Source organism: Manacus vitellinus, unplaced genomic scaffold (genome assembly GCF_001715985.3).
Source record: "Manacus vitellinus isolate BGI_N305 unplaced genomic scaffold, ASM171598v3 scaffold_21_pilon, whole genome shotgun sequence".
NCBI lineage: Eukaryota > Metazoa > Chordata > Aves > Passeriformes > Pipridae > Manacus > Manacus vitellinus.
The window spans coordinates 172,594-196,498 of NW_021939546.1; the positions used below are offsets into that span (position 1 = coordinate 172,594).

The 23,905-nt window shown below is 39.3% G+C and overlaps 1 protein-coding gene across 1 annotated transcript in view; it reads left to right on the plus strand.

The window, feature by feature from the left end:
• The first annotated feature begins 262 nt into the window (after positions 1–262).
• Positions 263–23,905, plus strand: part of ABCA4 (ATP binding cassette subfamily A member 4) — a 65,295-nt gene continuing 41,652 nt past the window's right edge. The window contains exons 1-14 of the mRNA XM_018072175.2: positions 263–328; positions 2,264–2,357; positions 2,855–2,996; positions 4,844–4,983; positions 7,008–7,135; positions 11,417–11,614; positions 14,137–14,226; positions 14,602–14,842; positions 16,265–16,404; positions 17,530–17,646; positions 18,406–18,603; positions 20,832–21,037; positions 21,200–21,376; positions 23,495–23,717. Of these exons, the coding sequence (XP_017927664.2) occupies positions 263–328; positions 2,264–2,357; positions 2,855–2,996; positions 4,844–4,983; positions 7,008–7,135; positions 11,417–11,614; positions 14,137–14,226; positions 14,602–14,842; positions 16,265–16,404; positions 17,530–17,646; positions 18,406–18,603; positions 20,832–21,037; positions 21,200–21,376; positions 23,495–23,717 (2,160 nt within the window). The remainder of the gene's footprint in view (positions 329–2,263; positions 2,358–2,854; positions 2,997–4,843; positions 4,984–7,007; positions 7,136–11,416; positions 11,615–14,136; positions 14,227–14,601; positions 14,843–16,264; positions 16,405–17,529; positions 17,647–18,405; positions 18,604–20,831; positions 21,038–21,199; positions 21,377–23,494; positions 23,718–23,905) is intronic.

Sequence of the window (23,905 nt, forward strand, 5' to 3'; positions counted from 1 at the left end):
CTCCACTGCTTTTTGGTGCTGATAAATGTGTCACAGGAAACAGCCTCCAAACAAAGGAAAGCCACGACTTTTCATGTATGATAGTGTATCAAGTGCAAAATTAAATGATGCAGACAATGAAAGGAACTGATCTCTATGATAACATAATCTTAAAATAAGAACAGAAAGCTGTTATTTTGCTCTAAGGTCTGTTTCAGCTGTTAGCTGAGAAATGGCAATGCATCCTTTGCCACAGGTTAGCAAGAAGTGTTGATGCAGAAGAATGAACTTCTTTAGACAAGTCAGACTTCTGCTTTGGAAGAACTGGATCCTCCGGAAAAGACAAAAGGTAAAGTGTTAGGCTTTGGGTTTCAGCTTTGGACTATGCGCTTCGCTGGATTAAGTGGCTGGTACATTTATCAGCATATAAAAATCACAAATCCCTCAAAGAATCAAATGTGATCTTTATATGGGCCACATTTCTCTGTGCATGCTGCTAGGATTTCTGGCTGTTTCTCTTGTGGTTCTGAAGGCTTCTGGGCTGCTTTCTGATACTTCTAGTGAATTCTGAGACACCTGTGTGTCCTCAGGAAAAGGTTCACAGGAAAGAATCAGAGGTCTAACAGCACTTGGTCTGTCCTTATTGCATGACACACTGTGTACTAGCTTGAAAGAAAGCTTCCCTTGTGCTTTAGACTTTAATCCTTTCCAAACTAGTTAGCTCAGACAGAAAGGAATTACCAAATTCAAGTCCGAGGATTTTGTATTTCCTGGGGATGAAGAAAGAATCTACATCTGAGCATTAACAGAGATCAACTCTGCAGCAAAGGTGATGACCAGTCTCCCCAGTCCTTACCCATCTGAGTTTATGGATGTGTAGTGCTTGTCCCAAACCTCTTACCAAATGGGTGGCAATGGATGTTAATCATACCTTGTGGACCTGCTGGGAAGGATCTGTAACACTATGTTCTGAGCTGTGCACAACAGCTGTCAGGTTTTCTTCTCTAATAATTGTGTCATCTGCCCTTTGCTGCTGGTAAGATTCTGTCTGGCTTTAAAAATATCAGGCATGCATAACTTCCTAGGTGGTGGTGGGTGGGGTTTTTTGTTATTGTTCTGTTTTAAAAAAGAGAGTCTTACCAGAAAAAATAGGGAATTGTTGCCTGGTGTAAAGCTTTCTACCCTTTTGCTGTAAGGATATGTTGTGCTTAACTAAAGCTATTAGACAAAGTTACAGTGATAAAAACAGGACTGCTCAAAAAAACCTGTTCTTAAGTATGCTCTTTTGCTCAAAACAATTGTATGTGACCCACCTTGTCTTTGACTCTGCTGCTATATGCATTATTGTTATATTTTTGGTACCTGACTGGGAAGGAGAGAGCAAAGGTAAAGAAGCAAGGAGTGCTTTCCTGTGCATGTGCTACAACCCTGGTTCTGAAGATACTTCGTCCTCACTCTTGTAGGGAGGGGGGAAAAAAAGTGCCATGTGTCTGGACACAAAAATCCCATTGCTGTTCCTCAGAGCCCAAAGCCTGTATTACAGGATCAAAGGATTGTAGTTTCAAGCCTCTACCAGAACACACAGAGGCAGTAAAACAAACTGAAACACAGGAGTGGAGGAAGCAGACTGAAAACCAGGCAGTACATTGCTCTGTGGTAAAGCAGTGCCCTTGATTTTCTGTCAGGGAGGTAGTGACTGTTGTAAGTCTATTGAAAGATCTGGGCAATAAACCGGCCTTTGATGGGATCTTCTATATTATTGAATAAGGTGTTTGATCTTAATGTATACATTTCTACCTGTATTAGGAAATTAATAGTGTTAAAATGAATGCTGACAAAAAGAACTAAAAGTAAAGGTCAAAGAATGTTAAGCTTATGCTGAAGTCTTTTACCTTTGGGTAAGCACAGTGCACAGACAGCCTACTAATGAGCCCAGCAGTGTTAAAGTGTGGATAAAAAAACCCCACACTTTCTCTCTTGCATGTAATCCTTCTTGTAGAGTCATCTACTACCTGCTGCCTCTTCTTACCTCAGACAGGATGCATAGATATTTCTTTAGAGGAGGCAGAGAAGCCACTGAGTTAATGGTAATGCTTCATGGCACTGATGAATCCTCACTCTTTCTGGGTGTCCTTTTCAAATGGTGAAAGAGGCAAAGAATAACCACGGACACATGCTGCGCTGGGCATTGCTGCTCTGAGAACAGCCTCATCCTGTTAGTCACTTAGTGACTCTATGGTGGTCTATTTGTAAAATCTTTTTTTCTTTTTTTTTTTTTTCCCAGCTTCGTTTTCTAGTGGAGCTTGTCTGGCCTCTGTCGTTATTTTTTGCCCTTGTCTGGCTGAGGAAAGCTAATCCACTGTATCGCCAGCATGAATGTAAGAGCGTTTAAGATGTTACAATGATCGGACTTGTTTTAGGTAATGGCTAGAGTTCTCAGACAGAGATACTGGGACCTACTTGTGGAGTATTGTTCTGGCAAAGGAACAAACTTTAGTTCGAGTAGCTTAGTTATTTATAGCCATATATTGTAAGAATTACCAGTGAGGAGGAACTAAAAAGCTCTAATTTTCCAGTGAGATGCTTTCTGGTCAGACACACATGAAGTTTCAAGATTCTATCAAGTTTTGGATTTCTGTAATTCTGTTACTGAGAAAGTACTAACTCACTACCTATTGAAACCCCCCCCCCATTAGTTCAGAACTCGTTTCTGTTGAAAATAACCTTATTGCTTATATTGGTGACTTCTTTTTTTTTGGTAAAAAATAAACCTATAGGATTCTGTAGTGAGCCAACTCATCATGCTATTTAGATTCCCACAGACTCCATTAGAAAAGACACCTAACAATTTATATTTTGTGTTTCCCTACTCTAGGTCACTTCCCAAACAAGGCAATGCCATCAGCAGGAACGTTGCCATGGTTACATGGCATCTTCTGTAACATGAACAATCCCTGTTTCCGCAGCCCAACCCCTGGAGAGGGTCCAGGTGTGGTGTCCAACTACAAAAATTCCATGTAAGCAGAGTTGTATGTGTGAGACTGGGTTGCAGCAATACAAGCCTGCTAGACAGCTGCTGGTAGCCTGCTCTTGGCAACTGTTGAGTGTTCATGGGCATGAATGATGCAAGAAGAAAGGACGGAGTATCCTCAACCTGCTTAGAAGGGTACCCTTAGTGCACCCAGGAATATTTTAAAGAATAACTCTATGGTGTGAATGAAAAGGGAAGGGTGAGCATTTAGTAAAACACCAGTGTGCAAACAGTGGAAGACAAAAATGTTCAGTTCTAACACGTCGGTTTCGTGCTAACAATGGCCAGCAAAGTTGAAACAGAACTCATGAGGATGGGTTTGGGCCTTTTGGAGAAAGACTTCAGTTGTATTAGTCTCTAGGGAACACACGTCCATTTAATAAAATCCATCCTTCCTGTTGTTGACTGCTTACTGAATGTCTTGGGACAGATCTTTTTGATATAAAAGCATGAAACCCCTAAGCCTTCTTTTCTCATTACTTGAGTCATTTCTTCTGAATGAGAGCTCTAATGAAGTAGCAGCAAAGAAAAACCTGCAGTGCCAGTTCTTATGTAGCACTTGTTTTGGCTTTATACTTGTGAGACTAATCAGCACAGTAACCTTCAGTACTCAGCTTGTTAGCAAAGCAGAAGGATGGGAGATTTCCTAACTGTTATTGAAAAAGAGCTGTGGAAGTGTTTTATTATGTTGTTATAGCTGAGTCATGAAAGACAGCACAGCAGACAAGGACCCTTAGAGTAAAAACCTATTAGAATAAATATAAAAAAATGCTCCAAATCTCCCTTTGCGAAGTCCACTTTGGAGCATCCAATCATTAAAATTCATGAGCTAACAATCTCAAGGCCATTGAAGCTCCAGTCATGTGAAAATCTGTGGCTTGGGGTTAACTTACTAGCTGACCTTGTTTCCTAGTGAACAGGGTTTAAAATGATCAGCTGAACATTTTTTGTGGGGTACACTCAATCACGCAGTGAAGCTAAAGGGGTTTGTTTCTTATATATTCTGACTTTTTTAGGTTACTTGTTACAGAGCAAACTGTCACTTTGTCAGTCAGAGTAAATTCAGTGCATTACAGCGGAAGTAAATACATTGTGTTTTCTGAAAGAATTCGGTCCTTCCTGTTTGCTGTTTCCTCAAGCTAAAATAAGTCATAAAGACTGATATATACCATTCCATGTATGGAAAAACATAATACTATTAAAGAAATGTAATGGTCTGCCCTGATAGTAAGAATTTTCTATACTTGTTCATGAACACAGGACCTGATGGCATCCTTGCATGATCTGCATGTTCTAACCCAGACCCAGTAGGTGAACAGCTGTCTGTGACCATTTGTCACTTGTGTTTTCCTGCCACTCCTAGAAGAAATATTCTGAAGAGACCTAAACACCACGATTACATTGGAGGGGACTGATGTTAGAGGGGGAGGAGGATTCTGTGTCTGAATGATTCCATGTCACTTACCTGGCTGAGCAGGGCTGCATGTGCCTGGAGTGCCCCACTCAACTGCTGGAGCTGAGCCTGGGCTAGAGCAGATTTGCACTGTACCTGCGAGATGCATGCAGTCTGAGGAAGGTCCTGTCTCCCCAGCAAGATCAGCATGGCTAATGTGGGAGAGGCCAACCTCCTGCAACACCAGTAGCCCTCTTAAACCTTCTATGGACTTCAAATCTAACTGAATCTCACAGTACCTGAGACTGAGAACAAAATAATTTATTTTTTTCTCATCCCTAACAGAGAAAGTCAACACTGCCTTTTTTTTTTTTAAATATAAAAGATTCTCAAGAGTCATCAGTCTTAAGTTACTGTTTGTACACTATTTCTCCTTTCAGCCTTGCAAGGGTATATAAAGATGCTCAGGAGCTTTTACTGGAAGGCCCTGAAATCCATGACCTTGGCAGAATCTGGGAAGAACTGATCATTATGACTCAGTTTATGGAAACAATGAGAACTAATCCTGAAAGAATTGCAGGTAATTGTTTTGTCTATATCCTTTAGATTACTTAATTTTTCTCTCTGAGAACTGGATAGTAGTTAAGCTGCAGAGTGGCAACATTATAATATATTTGACATGTAGCTGTTGTAACACCTGTCATTTAAGAGAAAGGAGAGAGGCAGTCAACTCCATTCTACAATTGTCCTTAAGTAACAGTAGACAAAACTCGAAAACCAGAAGTTTGGATTTCTCACCACTCCAAGTAAAACATGTGGCTGAAGAGATTTCATTATTAATTATTACAGTAGAGGTAGAAGCAGTAAGAAAGCGTCATGGAAGATGCAGGGGAATGAAAAGCTGGGAACATGCCTGAACATATACTAGAAGCATAACCCGGAGAAGTGCTTAGAGGTACACTGTTAGAAGTGTTACCTAAAACAGGTTTGGAACAGTGAAGAAAGAAACACTTTCCCCTTGTTTTGATGATGTGTTTTGAAAGAGAAGGCATTAAAAACATAAAGAAAACTGAAAAAGCAAGTTGACTACATTAATTTTTATTTAAAACAACCTTCCAAACTCAAAACACAGTCTTGGGGGAAAATAGGAAATGGTATAATAATATTTTTTTTTAATAATATTTGGACTTAAAGTACAGAATTTGAAAAGATACCCCTAAAACTAAAGGCATAAAACTGGACTGGCTTTGAGAATTGATATGTCCCATTCTCAAATCCTTTGCCATTTAGCAAATGTCAGAGTTGAGATTGCTCCTTTTGTTGATTCCTTAAACAAGATCTAACTCTTGAGTCCTCCTTCCTTGTCCCATTCTCCCCTTGCACTGACACATTTGATGTGTTCTTGTAGTGTGTTTTTTCCTCTGTGATGCCTGGGTGCCAGGAAAGGCATCAGTGAGAATATGAGGGACAGACGCCTACTATTGTTTTCAGTGTTTACTGCTTGAATAAGTACATAGAGGAACAATTGAAGAAGTCCTGCTCAACCCCTACAGCCCTAGGGCAGAATATGCTTATTGCAGATGGAATTGTGGAAGTTAGTTGGCAAACTCTGATAAGACTCTGCTTAACTCACAGAATGGAGGCCCCCAGCAGCACATTTGTGCATGTTTATGTGGAGATGTCTAAAGCTACATTCCCCATGTCTGTAGGATATGTGCTGTTCCTGGCAGTTTCAATTGCCTGAAGGCTAGAACTAGTGCTTTTCAAGCTTTCTTTACCAGAGTTTCTTGATGCTGTGTGAACTACCTTTTAAAAAGGCTGTAGTAGTCAATGGACACAAGCAGCATTAACTTCCCAAGCTTTCTCTTGGAGCATACTGAGGAAGAATTCCCATTGGTATGATTTGTAACATAGAAAAGTTAAAAAAGATTGGCACTGTTTAACTTTATGAGCAGCAGTATTTTGAATATTGTTATAGGCAGGATTAGGGAAATTTGGTGGCCTCTTATATGTGTCTAATTTAACAGTGGATAGTCTCATTGGTTTGCCTGAAGATTTGCCAGCTTTTAGTTTAGTAGTTGCTCATCTAGTTTAATATGAAGCAGAAACTACAATTTATGCTTTTCCAAGGAAACTGAGTTTTTTCTTGTGGAAGATTCTCAATGGTCACTTCTGCAGTGCTAGAGAATAAGGTTAACTAGCTAAAATTAGTTGACAGTGTATTTACACAAGGCCTAGAAGGAAGGACACTAACAGCAACAGCATACTTGAATCTGAACATTTAAAATAAAACATTGCATCGAAAAAAGGCAGACACTTTCAAATGCAGTCAAGGCTACTTTCAGTGCACCCATTGCTGTGGCTCTAGTCTGAAATACCTTTGAGAGATCAGATATGCCAAGTCAGAACACTCAGCATTTTCTGATTATCATTCCTCAACAAAGGATTAAACTGATTTTGAATTGCAAGAATAATTTTAGACCCTGTTAGTCACTACTAAGTATAAGAGCCAAAGTACATTCTTTTTGCAGGTTTGAGTATGAGTTTTCTTTAACTTCCTTTGTTTGGTGTCTCACTAATCTGTGGATTTCTTTCTTCATCCAGGAAGAGGAATACGAATTCTAGACATTTTGAAAGATGGGGAGACCCTCACCTCCTTCTTGCTGGAAAATGTTGGCCTCTCCGATTTTGTTGTTTTCCAGCTTATTAATGCTCAAGTACGCCCTGAACAGGTGGGTAGAGTTTAACAGTTACCAAGTTGTTATCTGTGAGGAAAGAATCTTATGAGTTGGATGTGCGAAGTAGCCTCAGTGAGAGCCTTGGGCTCAGAGCACCTAGTGTCTTATGGGTTGTTTGTACAACTTCTCCCTCTGTTTTTTGTGAATCTAGAAGAAGAGATGTTTGTTTTAGCTTTTTAAAAGCATTTTGAATATGCATTAAATGTACATATTTGTTCAGTGCTGTTGTTCCTTCCAAATAATGAGCATCAAGAAACGATACTGCCATGCAATGCATCCATTCCCATGACTGAAGACTTGACTCAAAAGCATGAGGAATCCTTTTGAGACAGTAGTCCTGATGAATAGCCAGAGAGAATTTTTGGAGGTTTTTAATTTATTATTTAAATTCTCTGCCCCAATGTCAACAGATTAATATGGTGGCTTTTTGGCATTGTCTCACATCATGAATAGGTGCCAGTGGAGAAACAGATCCACTTTTGTAGGTTCTGATTGAATAATAGATCTGCTCAGAAAATTCAGAGTGAAAACTGCAAGTCAAATCCCTCCTGAAGCAGCAAAGCAGAGGACCGTTTGACCAAGTCCAGGCTGTTTCTGCCTCTGCATGTACTGGTGGTTGGGAGCTCTGTGAGGAATGCTGTATTAATGAATGAATGTTGCTGAATCGGAGTTCTGAAACAATTTCTACAGTGCCGTAGTGTGTGGGTGGAAGCAAGTGAATAACTGAGGCTGAGACAAATAACAATTTGTCTTTTTCACTGCCACATAAAACACAAATGCTGGAACTGTGTGTGGCCAGAAAGAGGGAGGGCATTCATGCACTTGCATGCACTTCCTTTTTTGCATCACAAATTCCAGCTGGTGTGACCAGTAGTCAGATTACTTATCTGCTGTATTCTTGATGAATACGGGGGAAGCCTGCCCCTCTCCTCACTTTATCATGAAGCAATACCACAAGATCATACCAAAGCCAGTGTCAATTGATACATCCTACTTATTTTCACACCTCCATATCAGCTGAGATGGTGAAAATTTGCTTCCTTACTGCTTGTGACAAGAAGAATATATACAGATATCCTGCTGGGCTTCTCTTTCCCTTTTTGTCCCTAACCTTTTCTTCACCAGAGATCTGCTGTGTCAGGAGAACTGAGTGCTGCTGTATTAGTTTCTATTAGCTCCCCAGTGGCATTCATTCATCTACTTTTAAAACCTCTGCTTGCAAGTGTATGCAGGACTGAAAGTATGATTGAAACCTGCTGATGTCCTTCTGCTGTATTTTCTATGCTGATGCAGAAAGAGATGTAGTTCTCTTTATGCTGGAAATTAAAGAAATCTGAACATTGGTTAGAGAGGAAGCTGGAGGAGATCTCAAGTTAAATACCACTTTTGTTGTCCTCCATACAGTTTTCTTGATAGCAGTAATCTCAGGAATACAACATCATCTCACCAGAGCTGATTTACAGCTGAGGGAAGAAAGTGCTGTGAATAATTCCTCCAGGGGAAACTGATGCAGAAAAACTAATCTCATAATTTTCAAGAGATGACAAGGGAATTATTTTCAATGGGAATTGAACGCTTTATTTCTTGTGGGAGACATATTGCTTAGTACCTGTAGGGACCTTGATAGGCAAGTTTCTTGGGCTGGACTTATGTATGGTTGAGGTAGAAGTTGCAGAGCTGTAACTACACTCTAGATCTATGGTTGTCTTAATCCTCAACCATGATGGTTCATCTCTAGTTCTTTGTGCTGCTCTGCCCTCTGTTTGCTTGCATATTGCTGTACACACTTTCCCCCTTGCTCTGATGGCACAGAGCTGATCAAACTGAAAGCAACTTGTTTACAAAAGCCTGACTGTTGCCAACAGCTGGCTGCAGATCTAGGTCTGAGCCGCCTGGGAGTCAGGAAATGACACACAGAGCTGAAAGCTAAACCTGATCAAACAGCCAACTAGCTGAAAAAATAATTTGGACTTCATCTTGCCAGCTTTGGCCAAACAGTGACCCATTGATTAAAAAAAAAAGTATTGAAGTTTCCCTCTGAGGGCCTGCTTTTTTGAGTCATTCTAAGATAAGGATAAGAGACTGATGTTAAAACACAATAAGTTCAGGAAAGATTGGCAGCAGCCCACCCTACCGGAAAAATTGGAAGGGCGGAGGTTTGATGTTTTTCTAATCCCATCTGTTCGTGAACATTCTTGAAATGCAGTTACAGTTTGTAAATAACCTTTTTTTTTTTAATATGTTTATCCTTCTCAATGATGTTAATGTCACTGTTTCCTCATTTCACAAGTCAAAGCAAGGCTCCCGGGCTGCCTCCATGTGCAGCCCCGTTTCATTGCAGTTCACCCTGCATGATGAGGCATATATGGCTGAAAAATGCCCTTCTTATCACACACGGCCCCAGGACATAAGAGACTGAACAAATAAGCAAATTCTTTCACTGGCATAAATTCAGTTAATTCAAATTCAAATGTTCCAGTTTGAGGGAGGGCAGGAGTGTTTGGTTTTGAAGGTTTTTAGCAAGACAAACTGTATCTGTCAGCTGCATTCCCTCTTTTGCATTCTGTCTCTCTCCAGGCTCTCTCTCATGTTAACAATGCCTTTATGTGAGTATAGCTGCAGTGATGATAGTGCCTCTCAGACACTTTTGCTAGAAATCCACATCCCTTTTTTGCATCATAATTCCAATACATAATCTGTGTGTAACTCAGATGTCTTTCTTGTTTTCTTTTTTTTTTTTTCCCCAACTGCAGCTCCATAAGCTGGAACTCAGGGCAGTCATGGCAGACAAAATATAATGTTGTACTAGACCTCTCCACCTTTTCTATTCTGGATGCTGACTTTCCACAGCCACACTTGCACTTTTGTGATAGCTTCTGACAGATAAAGCACTTAATAAATAACTCCTCAAGCTTGAACCTACTCTCCAAAGCAACTGAATTAAGTTTTTTCTCATTCCTTTGTGTGTTTAAATATTCTCTTTACAGGCACCACCAAACAAGTCTCAGCTGCTAACTATAGGGCATTTGCAGATAGAAAATTTTGATAATGTTCAGAATCTCTTAGATGAACTTTCTAATTTGCTTAAATAAGAAACAAATATGTGCTTATGTCTGACCTGGTATGGGTGTGGTATGTTTGTTTTGATCCATATGTCTTAGAGATTGGAATGCTCAGCAGATTGTTTTTCTAAAGAAAATTATATTCTGGGTAGATTTTGACACTATCTCTTTCCATGCAGCTTATTAAATTCATTTAACCTAATGATATTATGTCAGTGCATAGTTCTCATTTGTCTGAAGGTCTGTGTTTGTCTCAAACACAGTAGGCATTTACAACCATCAAAGTGTTCTGAGCTTTTTTCCTTAAAATTTGTACTGTGAAAGGAGGTGGAGACAGGATGGGAACATTAGCTCAGGAGCAATTTCCAGTGCTACTTTTATTATATTGCCATATATTCTGTCCATTATAAAATAAGTGGAACTTATTTTAGTAGACTACCAAAAGCATTCCATAACAACAGTGTAAATCCCAAGTATATCTGATTTCTATGGAGTTATTCTGCATTTACATTCGTTTAACTATAAACTAATCTGTTGCCAGTGGTTGAACACTAAAGATAAAAATTGGAGCTTTTTCTGTTCCATGTTTATATTAGAAGTGGTAATCAGTAGATGTGTGTGATTTAATGTAAAATGACTTTGTAAATCCTGGCTGTATGCTGTGCACAGTGACAATGAATAATGGCTGTGAGGAAGCATTGCGGTGGAATAGTCATCTCTATGAAATAAAATGCTGAGGGAAATCAAGCTTGAGATTCAGTGGAATTGGCCCTTTTTTTTTTTTTTACACAATTGACAGCAAAGACATAACCAACCTAAACACAAACGGTAGTGAGGTAGCACCATTGGTTAGTACTGGGAAAATAATTTCAAGCAAGCTGTAGCTCTCCCTCCTTAGCCACAAGAATGGGTGGCATGACTTCATGTGTGCTTAGATGACAGAGGAAGGGAAGACAACTCACAAGAACTTTTGTAATGGAAGGAAGAATCACTAATGAGAGAAGGAAAAATGTGACTGAAGGCGAGGTGATCTAGCATAATATCAAGTGGAAGTGATTCAAGAGTTGATGCTCCAGCTGACCACATCTTTCTACCGTTCATTAAAATATTAGCAGGGACTGGTATCAAGGTGCCCGCTTGTGATAAGTTATAATTGTTTCTGAGGAGCATGAAGGTTTCACAACAGTAAATGAAACATTGGTTTTGGTTGCAGTTTGCCTATGGTGTCCCTGACTTGACTCTGAAGGACATTGCTTGCAGTGAGGTGCTCCTGGACCGCTTTATTATCTTCAGCAGCCGAAGAGGTCTCCCTTCTGTACACAAGGCCATGTGTGCTTTGTCCCAGGAAAGTCTACAGAGAGTGGAAGATGCCTTGTATGCAAATGTTGATTTCTTTAAGTTATTTCAACTGGTAAGTATTAACATAATCATCCTGCCTTATGTTGTAATTTATTTTGGTTGATATTTCGCTGCCCTTCAAGAACTTTTGGTAATATGTCACCGATTTTCCAAGTGGTCTTTGTTTATTTACCCCTGCAAATGTAAGGATATGGATGTGGGATAATTAACCTACCATCAGCAGGACACTAGGCAGTTCTGAGTATGCTTTGGGATGAAACAGATGAAATTCACAGTAGAGCAGAACTAAGAGACTGAAATGCAATCTTAAAATCAAAGTTTGTGTGGAACTTATCTGGTCTTTCCATCTGTGTAGCAAAACAGTGTATAGCAAGACCAAGGGACATTGCTGAGGGTTCTGAAAATACCCCGTACAACCCATTCTATCTTTGTTCCATCCAGCGTGACAGAATTTTATGCTGCAGTCAAAGCCGTGATGCAGCTTGAGTTGACATAGCCATGTGAGCTTTTTCAGTAAAAAGAGGTGAAACAAACTGGGAAGTTGTACTGGCTTTCATCGCTCTACTGAAGCTTTTCCTCACCTCTGTTCATTTTCATTGCCCTTCTTTGTGTTATAACCACATCTGCAAACTTGGTTTACTATGGAGATATTATGCCATTTTATATATATAAATAAATATTGATATATTTACTTTAAATATATAATAACATATAAATTGTATATATGTGTGTATATATATATATATATATATAATGGGATATTGGTGTGGGGTTTTTTTTCTTCCTTTACTTCTGTGTTCTTTTCCTGATATTTTTCTGATATTTCATTTGTATTCTGCACACTGATGTGGTGCCTTCAAGCCACTATTCATAAAGACTCCAGGGTCTCTTGCCTTATGATAGTGAACTTAGAGTCCATCACTGTGTATACATCTTTCATGTCTGTTTTCTCTATGATCATGCTTTTCCTTTTTCAACACTGAATTTAATTTGCTGGTTTTCAGCTTGTAATTTAGGGTCATGAAACCAATATATTGTCAGTTTGCCCTATAGAACCAGGCAGGATATATAAACAACTGCTAAAGTTACATAGGAAGTATTGATTGGACTTTTCTGCCACAGCAGTGTAGCATCATCATTAATTTAACATGGATTTTATTCAGCTCTGAGTTGCTCAGAACTGAGAACAGAATATGCCAGAAGCTTTAATTGACACACCAGCAAGTCACTGATTATTGTAGCACTGAAGGTCAGTCATTGTGCCCATGTGATTTTACCAGTCCTGATAAGAATCTGTGGTGAGCTTCTTAAAGCTGCTGTTTTCCATTTCTAAAAATATACTCTTATATTTTCATAAATTTGATTCTTGCAGAAGTAGCAGAGAATTAATGCTACAGTACTTCTAAGATAGCTTTATGTGAGTATGCACACTATGCTACCCAGCTATTTTACAGGTTTTTACAATACCTGTTCCTCACAGTTTCAAAAAGGCCAGGTTATGGCAAGTGCTTCAAGAACCCTGTATTGCAGAGACTGTTTCCCCTTAGGGGACAAGAAAAGTATATTTTTAAGCACTGTATGTGTATAGTTCCTGCCAGAAGTGCAAGTGACAGATCAGAACATGCTAACATAAGCTTTCCATAAAAACTCTTGCCTCTGTGACTCCCTGCCAGGTCCCTACACAGTGCAGCTGTCCTGCTTTCTTAACCACCTACTGACTGAAGGGAATGGCAGGCAATCAGTAGGGTATATAGCTGGGCAGTTTTGGGGAAGGCTTTTTAGGGGCTTGTCTCATAAACATTACAGTCTAGCTGTCTGCAAGTCCAGCCTTATATTTTTTTTTGTAATAGCAGAAGAAATATATATGCCTGAGAAAACCTCAAAAGTGCTATCTCCAAATGCATATGTGATTCTTTAGACAACCGATAAAGAAGGATGCAGTGATGCAAACAAAGTGGTATATGACAAGCACACCATGTTGTCACCTGTTTCTTTTAAGCCATTAATACCTAAAGTGTTAACTTCTGCTGGAAAGGCAATTTGGTCAGTCTGCAGGAGCTGGGAAAGCAATGGTTTCTGTCAGGTCTGACAGTGAGGACTAGACTGTCTCCAAAATCAGCAAATATCTGAAGTATAAAGTACTCCAAGTTATTTACCTCCATGGCAAATGGGGACTTCTGTATCACAACCTTTGCTAAATTTGGAAGTTACTGAGAGTCTGTAGATCTCACTGGAAGAGTAGCCTCTGTGAGAAGCAAATTCTCAGAAATCCCAGTTCCTGCGTTCCTCCTCTGTTTTTTCACCTTTTGGTATGTTGGGCTTAAATGAGCAAAACAAATCCCAAGCTATATTTTTAGTGGACTATGATTTTTTCAGCCTTGTATCAGAAAAAACACACAGGCTACTGTGTGAGTCTGCACATGGGTACTGGATTTGTGGCCCCACAAGATACTGTTCCAAATAACTCAAAGTATTTGAGCTAAAGAGATGCCATCTGGATCTTCTTCTTACTGTAATGGCTGTTGTCATGTAGAAACTAAACAAAACTCATCTGTATTTCTTATGTATTCACAGCTTCCCACTGTGTTGGACAGAAACTCACCAGGTGCTGACCTGAGGGCCTGGGGGAGGGTGCTGTCTAATGTCTCCCACGCGGTGCAAAAGGTAAGCGGTCTAATAATAGATGACTTTTCTGCATAGCACATAGTCCTTGTTTTCCTTTGTTCTTTTTATGTTCCAGTTACCTGCTTTACCAGAAGGAAAAGAGATTTGTTTGGAAGAGCTGATTCCTTAAAAAATCATTCTCTTATTACAGAATAAATGTAGACATAAGCATTGGCAATTATGAAGTATACTCTTTTCTTCAGAAAAGATATGAAAGAACAAAAACTGAATATGATGCCAGTGACCAGGACAGAGGAGATAAAAGGATGTGGTTCTGACTGCATCTGTGCTTCACTGTCTGGGCACAACTGGGACCTCAGCAGATAATTAACCTCCTTTGAGGGTTGCAATTAACAAAGTCTTGTCTTACTGCAGCTGGCCAGGAAGCCAAGTGTTCAGGACCTTTTGATGGTCCTGCAACCATTGCTACAAGCCGGAAGGCCAGAATCCTTAGGCCAGTTGTTGAGTTCCCTGTCGGATCTTTTCTGTGGCTACCCAGAAGGAGGTGGATCCAGAGTGCTTTCCTTCAACTGGTATGAAGATAACAACTACAAAGCTTTCCTGGGGATTGATTCATCAAGGAAGAAATCCAGTTATCTTTATGATAATACAACCAGTAAGTTTTTCCACCATACCATTAAGAGACTGTAGACAGGTGCAACTTTCGTTAGAGTACCACTGTTCCTTTTATAAAATAACATTTTTAAGCAGTTGATTCAGGAAATTAGAGAGAGATGAAATGATTTTACTTCATACTTACTTCATAGCTGGAAGGAGAGAAGCCCAGAAATATGCATTTGCTTTTAATATGGAGGCATAAATATAGTCATCATCGTAATTAAAGACAGTCCTTCTACTTTATCTTCTAGTATATGCTACTGATACAACTAAGAAAAAGATGCCTCTGAAGAAGATTTAGGAAAAGACAATGCTGCATTCTGGAACTACTTTTCTCCAAAATATTTTTTCTAAATTCAATTTTTATCTTTTAACTTGTTTGATGGCCTGGAGCACAGGAATTTAAAAATCTCTCTTTTTAAATAATACTCCATTTGATGCAGGGTGGCTGTTTCTTCCTGCATAGAAGTACATATATTTTGTAGCAAAAATATTCTACAGCATGATTACATTTTACATAGAAAATATTTCAGCTTTGATTTCCTCACTTCTTGTTACAGTGATAAGAGAGAATGCAAAGATGAACCAGTTTTTTTACCTTTTGTTATTTTATCTTTTTACTATGTCCTTTTCCATTTGCCATTTAGTTTCTCTCTACACTGAGCTCACCAGCAATTTTTTCTGTACTACCATCCACGTTATAGCTGGCAGTATATTTCTGTGTCCCTTCTGCTGTGATACATATGTTGCACAGTCATGAAGTACAGATGAGCACTTTGCTTATAGAGAGACTCCTGCCTTTCCCTGTTTGTGTTGATACTTGGCTCTACTTTTGTCTGAACCTTCAAAAGACCTGTAAAGGCCGGGTACTTCATTTCTTCACTGAGGAACAAAATAATTGCATGTTATCCAAGTAAACTAATTACTTCATAGTGCAGGAGTAAGATAAAAATATTTACACTAAAATGTTTAATTCTAAATTATTGTAGGATCCAAATCCGAACTGTTCCAGAGTTCAACATCCAAGCCTGCTGGATCCACTTTGTATCAGTATCAACTACAATGCAAAGGAGCTAAGTCATTAGAAGTCAAACAATTAAAGATCCAAATTGCTCATTGAGTTTTGAACTGTCTGGTTTCCTTCCATTTGAAATACCATATAAATGACAGCAACTTTCAAATGGTTATTTATGTTTGCCTTCCAATTTCCATTGTGTGTACTTTACAACTCCAACAGCTACTTAATAGTCTTTTCTATCTATTCAGATGTTGTACTTCTACATTGCAGAATGTGCTTTAACCCATTCAGATTCAAAATGCTTTAAACTGTCTGTATTGCCAATAAAAAGCCCGGCAGGATGTTATATATAGTAGGATTTGAGTATGGTTACATAAAGACTGTGTTTCTTTCTGTCTTTAGCACCCTTTTGTAATGCATTGATCCAGAACTTGGAATCAAACCCTTTAACCAAAATAGCCTGGAGTGCTGTGAAGCCCCTGCTGATGGGAAAAATTCTCTTTGCTCCTGATTCACCTTCTGTACGGCAAATCCTAAAAAATGTAAGAAGTTTTGAAATGTGAAAGTGTGTATTTTTAAAAAATTGCATCCTAAAACACCTTTTGAAAAACAGTGACCCAGCTACCTCAGTCTAATCAGATTTTCTTCTCAGCAATCCTTTTTTTCTGATGGCAATCAGAGGAAGGACAGTTACTCTTTGTTTAAAAAACAGGAGACAGATCTTCACTGACTCATCCCATCTTGGTCCATGCTACATGGTTTTTCCAGCTCACTCAAGCAGCCTTTTGTTGGCATGATTCCATATTTACAGTAGTAAAAATAGTAATATTTATATTTATTTTACTGAGGTAGGAAAATGAACAGCTCTGTGCCAGTAAATATTTAAATGGGGCAGCTGTGAGGCTTGGACAGACTCATTGAGACCTAACACTGAGAGACTGCAAACCAGTAACAACATTATAGTTTAGTATTATATTTGTTGAAATGATAAATAATTTTCACTTAATGAAAATAGGATGGAGCCTGGACTCTTCAGTGAAATGCTTGCAGTTGGGTGAAGTGAATCTGAGCAGTTAAATCAAGGTCACATGTGACCTAGATTTTGGCCACCTCATAACCAGCAATTCACTTACTCTCATCTATACAAGGCACCGAACTGCTGCTTATAATTCACACAGGAGAACATCAGATTTACAGCAGCCCAGCATTTCAGCTCTTAACTAGTATCTTAACTACGGGAGTACCTGTCTTCTGCAATTGCCTCCCATTCATTCATCTACCCACATCACCTTTCTTTTTAGTTCTTCATGGAGAGAAATAATCCAGGGGAAAAAGAAAGGAATAAATAATTCTACCTAAAATCTGAGTATTTAAAGGAATTAAAGTTAACTAGGATTGATGTGCACTTGTTTTTTCCATTACGTATACAACATAATTTTATCCTAAGTGACTTTGATTCTGGTTGGATTTTACAGGTTGTTTTTCTGAGGATTATTAACATTTCTGCTATTTTAACATTTTTATTTAGTTTTGAAGGTAAAAACTACAGCATTTGTAAATTATGGGTTTCCCATAATTTACTGTCACTGAATCCTGGATGGATCATAAATTCTGTTTGTTTATCTCCTTAGACTTCTAACACTCTTTTCTGCTGTTTTTTTCATCAGGCAAACACCACTTTTGAGGAACTGGAACGCATCAGACTGTTGACCAAAGCTTGGGAAGAAATAGGACCTCAGCTGTGGTACTTCTTTCAAAACAGCCTGCAAATGAACATGATCCGTGTATGTTATAACTTAGCAGGGATCCTCAGTAAGAGCAGCCTTTCACCATCCTTTATTTTTACTGGTGGAAAAGACAATTAGAAAGGTTTGGCTGGAAGCACAGCCTTTGCAGCAAGGAATTTGTGGCCTTCAAAGCTGTAGGCTTGGTTACTGAGCTTGGTTTGAAGGCAAGTCATAGATGCATTAGACCATCTCTGTGACCGGACCTCAGATCTGAGCAGTCAAGAGTCTGGCTAATGACTTCTTAATAAAGGCAGCAACCGCTGCTTCCTCACCTCTCCAAAATGTTCTTCAAGAACAAACAACTTGATTTTCTTGGATTCGGTACAGGCAAAGAGGGCAGTAGGACCATGCTTTTGCTGGGCCAACAGTTTACTACTTTGGGAAATTGCTTATTTCCTTATCTCTTAGATTTGACTTTGGTCAGCTGCAATTACTATCTGTAGTTAAAGTTTATAAAGCAGTTCATACTAGAAAAAACATCTGTTTTCCCTCATTTTTCTATATTGAATTAGACATTTGTAACATATCCTCTTGCTTAGAAGGAAGCAATGCAATAGTCAAGGGTAAATTTCTTTCCATGCATTCTTCAAATCTCACATCCAGTTATGCAATTACCCATTTGTAAAATGAAGTCCTTAGCATACCCTTTCGCACTTGTTTCTGTCTCGAAAGAGCTATGGAAATGGAAACCTTTCTAACTAAACGGGGCTAGAAAGGCAATCACTGTAGTGAAACTATCCTGGTGTGTTTCTTCAGGACTCTCTGAAGCACCCTACAGTGAGGGACTTCTTGAACAGCCAGCTGGGTGCTGAAGGCTTAACCGCTGAACACATAATCAACTTTCTCCACAATGGATCTCCAAGGAGCCGCGAGAAGGGAATGGCAGACTTTGACTGGCGGAACATCTTCAGTGCTGCAGACCAAGTTCTGCGTTTGCTCAGTCAGTATTTGGAGGTAAGATCAGCCCCACCCCCACTGGGAATACTTGTAGAGGATATCTTAAACCTGGTTAGGCAGTACTGGGGTCTGTGGTAACAGACAGGAATGTTGAAATCATAAGACATCTTCATTTGTTTCAAATTTAATCTCATTATTAAAACGTATGTTTTAAATAATACAGTGGTACAAGAACATCAATACTTATCATTATGAAAAGAAGTTCAATTTGATGATCTTTTATGCTATATTCAAAATGTTGCTTGAATGTCTGAACGCACTTCAATGCTGAGAGGCAGAAGATGAATGTAAAACCTCAAGGAAGTATTGTTTTGTAAGTACTGATAATCAACAGGCCACTAATTTCAGCAAGATCAGGACCAGAGAAACGAATAGTTCTTTGGTAAGTCACCCTTCAGGTTTTTAAGCACCAGACCAAAATTCCATTGAAGTTAATGAGGGAGTTTCCGCTTCTTCTGTAGCCACTTCTGACAAGATGTCTGTCTCTCTTTCCTGGAATCTGTACCCCTCTACTCTAACATGTTGTTTTCAGTGATGCCCTCTGAGGATTTTTGAGAGCCACAGTGCAGAAAGTGAGTGAAGTTTAATTACGTAAATAAAAAATGCTAAAGATGTAGATTAAAATATCAAGGCATTGTGAAGATACTTTGAATGAGAGGTTACTCTGGTATAGTAACCAGAGTAATCCAGCTTACTGATAAATTCATCAAGCTATGTCCAATGTGAAAAAGGTTATATTTTTTTAGAGGGCTTAATACTTGGGAACTCAGCACTTACCATATGAGAGTCAGGGTCTTTATAGAGATCAGTTACATCTTACAAGCATCTCTGAAAGAAAAGTAAATATTTAGTTATTATTTAATGAATAAATAAGCTGAGCTCAAGCTCACAGTGAAGATTGGTACTAGTTATAGCCAACAGGACTAAACCTAACTTCAATCTGGTTCGGGCTAAAAGACCATTCATCCCTTGTGATAAGACAGGAACTGAGAGTGTATCTGCCTTCCTACAGCTATTGCAAGAGGGAACAATAAAGGTTTTGCACAAAGCTCTGCTGGTTGTTTTTTTTTTAGTGATCTTTTTGCATCATGTTAGCAGAATTATTTCTTACTCAAACTGAGTGAAATATATCGCTCCCAGCAGGTCAGTGCTGGAACATCCACAATATCAGGGCAGTTACTGTACCTGGTAATAGATCTTTGTGTCCTAGCATTCTTTGTAATGAGCTTATTCTTTAAGTCTGCTGTTTACACTGAGTTGTTAGCATTTGAGAATGTTTTCCCACCATGCCAAACACAATGGGAACAAATAGCTCCCTTTCAGGGACAGCCTACTCCTTACTATAGTATGCAATGAGGAGAGGTGTGCTGCCAGCAATTATCTTTGGAGACTCCAAATTTCTGCTGCAAGCTGTGGTGCAGCTGAGAATACTGTTATAGTAACCTCAAAGACTACAGCAAAAACTTGAAAAAGGTTAATGTTTTGTTTCAAATGGACTGCTAAAGAGTTCTCGTGGCCAGATTTATTTTATAGCTGAGTTAATTTTATCTCCTGGATGAGGACTGTGGAAACGGTTCCTGATACCAGGACCTCTTAGCCTTTCCAATTCAGATATTTGCCTTTTTGAGGGAATCTTCCAAGCATAGTCCAAGTGGCAGAGTTCATGTGTCCATGTCTGGATGATTACAGTGGCTTAAATATATTTTTTAAAATTATTTCAATCTATCTAATTAATGTGGAACATAATGCTAGCTATACATTTTGTACAGGTATGTCTAAATTTGCCCTGTCATGCTTAAATTGCAACAGCAGCTCCTGCTTTTGTGGCCACCATTACTTCATTTCTTATCAGGATGGAAATATCTTGAGCTTGGAGGAAGCAATCCTTAAATATCAGAAATAAGCTACTTTCAAAATTATTCCATCCGCTCACAGTGACCACAACAATGCTAAACCTGAAAAGTACAGGTTTTTGGTTTATTTTCCTTTTAGGAAGAATTATGTTTCTGAGCTTATCTTGATAATGCTGGGTGTTTTGGATTTGTTATAAGATTTAGACTAAGGATGGGGAGGGAAAGTCAACTTTAATAGTTTCACCATAAACTTTTAAAGCTGAAAATGGCAACTACTTCAGATGAACCTACCTCCCTTTTCTATTTTCAAGCACTCATGTTTGCTTTAATGTATACCTCTTACTAATCTATTCTCTCTGTAATTATTTGTAGTGCTTGACCTTGGATAAATTTGAAGGTTATCTTGATGAAACTCAACTGACTCATCAAGCCCTTTATCTACTGGAGGAAAACAAATTCTGGGCTGGTGTGGTTTTTCCAGACCTAGAACCTACAACCAGCAATCTCCCACCACATGTGACATACAAGATCCGGATGGACATAGATGCAGTGGAGAAAACAAACAAAATCAAAGACAGGTGAGTGATGGTTGCTTCTCAGTTCTTACTTGCCATAACATGAATATGAGACATAAGGATATTAGAACCTGCATTAGATACATAAGTGAAATCCAACTGTTTTTGTTAATAGTTACTATGTAATGCAGTGCAGAATGATTTCCATGTGAAATTTCTTTTGAGGTACTGGGATCCTGGTCCAAGAGCTGATCCTGTGGATGATTTACGTTATATATGGGGAGGTTTTGCGTATCTCCAAGACATGATTGAGCATGGGATTATAAAGACCCAGACCACTACTGAAGTGCCATTGGGAATTTATCTGCAGCAAATGCCATATCCGTGTTTTGTGGATGATGTGTGAGTAAAAGTAGTTTGTCTTAATTCTGTTGAATGCTTGGATTGCTGGATGCTTTAAGACTCTCAAGCACCAGAATTAATCCTAGTCCTAAAGTGTATATACAAGAGCAATAACTGAGACGTAACTTTATAAATTTGATTTTTTTCCTTATCCTGTCATAACCCAAACTCCAGAAGCCACCTTTGCCAAGATTCTACTCCTAATCCCAATCTTGGCCTTTGTTGCATCCAGACAACATCCAATTTTTAGCAACTCTGAGCTCTTGGCCTTTAAAGAATCAACTCCGTTTTGTTTTAGGGCAAATTCATTGAAAAATTGCGATGCTGAATTCACAGAAAATGTTTTCAGCTTTTTCACCCCAAAATCTCACTGGGTAATTTCTTTTTCCTGTTTAAATTCTCTCACTCCTTTCTTCAATTTCTTTGTTAAGGGCTGTCTTCTTGATCAGACTCTCCCTTTCCTTCTCCTTCTCCCTCTCCCTCTTCTCCCTCTTCTTCTTTCCCCTTGTCTAGTCAATGGTATGGACCTGTTGTTCTCCTTATCCACCTTTTCTTTTTCGCTACTGGGGCAATTCCTGTAGTTGCTGTTTGGGTCCCTGTCTCAGCCATAGTGTCCTCAGATGCAGTTTGGGTCCCTGCCTCAACTGTGAGTCTGAGAGTACTGAACCCTGGCTCTGTGGGCACAGGCCAGGCTCCGGTACAGGGCAAGAAGCTGCTGGTTTTCAGTGGGGTGGGCAGGCACCCTTCCATCAGGTGATGTGTCACTTTGCTAGGTTTGGTTGCCTGTTCAGGTGTGAAGTCCCAAGGTATGGAAGTGATAACCACACTAGGAACCTGCCCAAATCCTTCCATATGCTCTGCCACCCAGGGACCCGCTGCTCACTGCCCTGCCCTGCCAGGGCACATTTCATTATCCCCTCACACAGAATTTGCTTTCTCATACACCAAGACAACACAGGATTCCACAAACCCCATAATATGCTGGCAGTGTTAATTAGTAATAGTAATTAAACACCTCACATAAGGATGGAAAAGGACCCTGGAAGCCTGAATAATAAAACCATCCACATCAGTCACAGCTAGGGAGAGGGAGATGTATTCCCTCATCTTCTTCACAAGATAACTCCTCCAGCACAGCAAAAGGCCATCAATGCCAGGGCAAAGCAACAGAGACATTTGTTGTGTTAACATGTTCCCAGACTCAGCAAAATAAAGAGATAAGCAGTGCAGCTGACAAACTCTGTGTCCTGCACAGGACCTTGCTACTTAATAACTACTATAACTGTAGCATGCTTATGTAAAACTGCTGCTGTCTCACCCTGTACTGGGTGCCAAGAAGGACTGTGGTGAATTGACCTTGACTGGATGCCAGGTGCCCACCAAGCTGCTCTATCACTCCCTTCCTTAAGCAAGGGAAGAAATGAAGATGGAAAACAACTTGTGGGTCAAGATAAGGCTTATTAGTAAAGAGCCTTGGTGTTCTTGGTGTTGATGCTGTGCCAGCACTCTTCAGCAGTAGCCAAAATGCTGATGTGTTATCAACACCTTTCTAGCTACCAATGCAAAGCCCAGCACTGTGAGGGCTGCTATGGGGAAAATTAACTCCATCTCAGCTAGATCCAATACCCTGAGTCACAGTTTGTATGAATTTCAGCAGCCTTGCTGGCAACCTCAGGTGCTGTTAATGGTTAATTTGTTTAATTCTTTTGCCAGTGAATTTTAGGAGCATAAAAAGACAGTGATACTCCTAAATTGTTAACATTAGCATATGTCTTAAAATATTCTTTGTAGATAATAGTAAAAGCATTATGGGAATTCACTGTGAAGAGAGCTGTATTTTCATGAACAACCACATATTTTGTAGCCATCAATAACCCTCAGAACTTCTTTGTAAAATAGAAATAACATTTATCTGTCTCATGGGAATGCAGCAACCATTAGTTCATTAATATTTAGGATGCTGGAGAAGTTCACTAGTGACATGTTACTGATGTTTAGACTGAGAATTTTCGGTTCCATATTTAGTGAATGCATTCTTCCCCACTCCTTTTGCTTTTCATCTCAATATTTCTCTGTTTTACCAAAATTTAATTTATTTCTTCCTTCTTGCTTTGGTAGCTTCATGATCACCCTGAACCGCACCTTCCCCATCTTCATGGTGCTAGCTTGGATATATTCAGTGTCCATGATTGTAAAGAGTATAGTGCTGGAGAAGGAAATGCGTCTGAAAGAGGCTATGAAGAACAGGGGTATAACTAATGGGGTGATTTGGTGCACTTGGTTCCTAGACAGCTTTCTCATGATGACTGGGAGCACATTCCTCCTCACAGTACTGATTATGGTAAGGATTGCTTCTCTCAAACTCACTGTTGTGTTTGCACTGCTGATATCAGTTTGCTGTTGAGAAAGAAGAGTAGCCATTGACAGGGAGATGGGAGTAGTGATGGCCTGTTCAGATCAGGGCACGTAACCGGCACATTCTTCTAAGCAGACCTCATAATGGCATCAGCACTTGACAGAGACAGAACG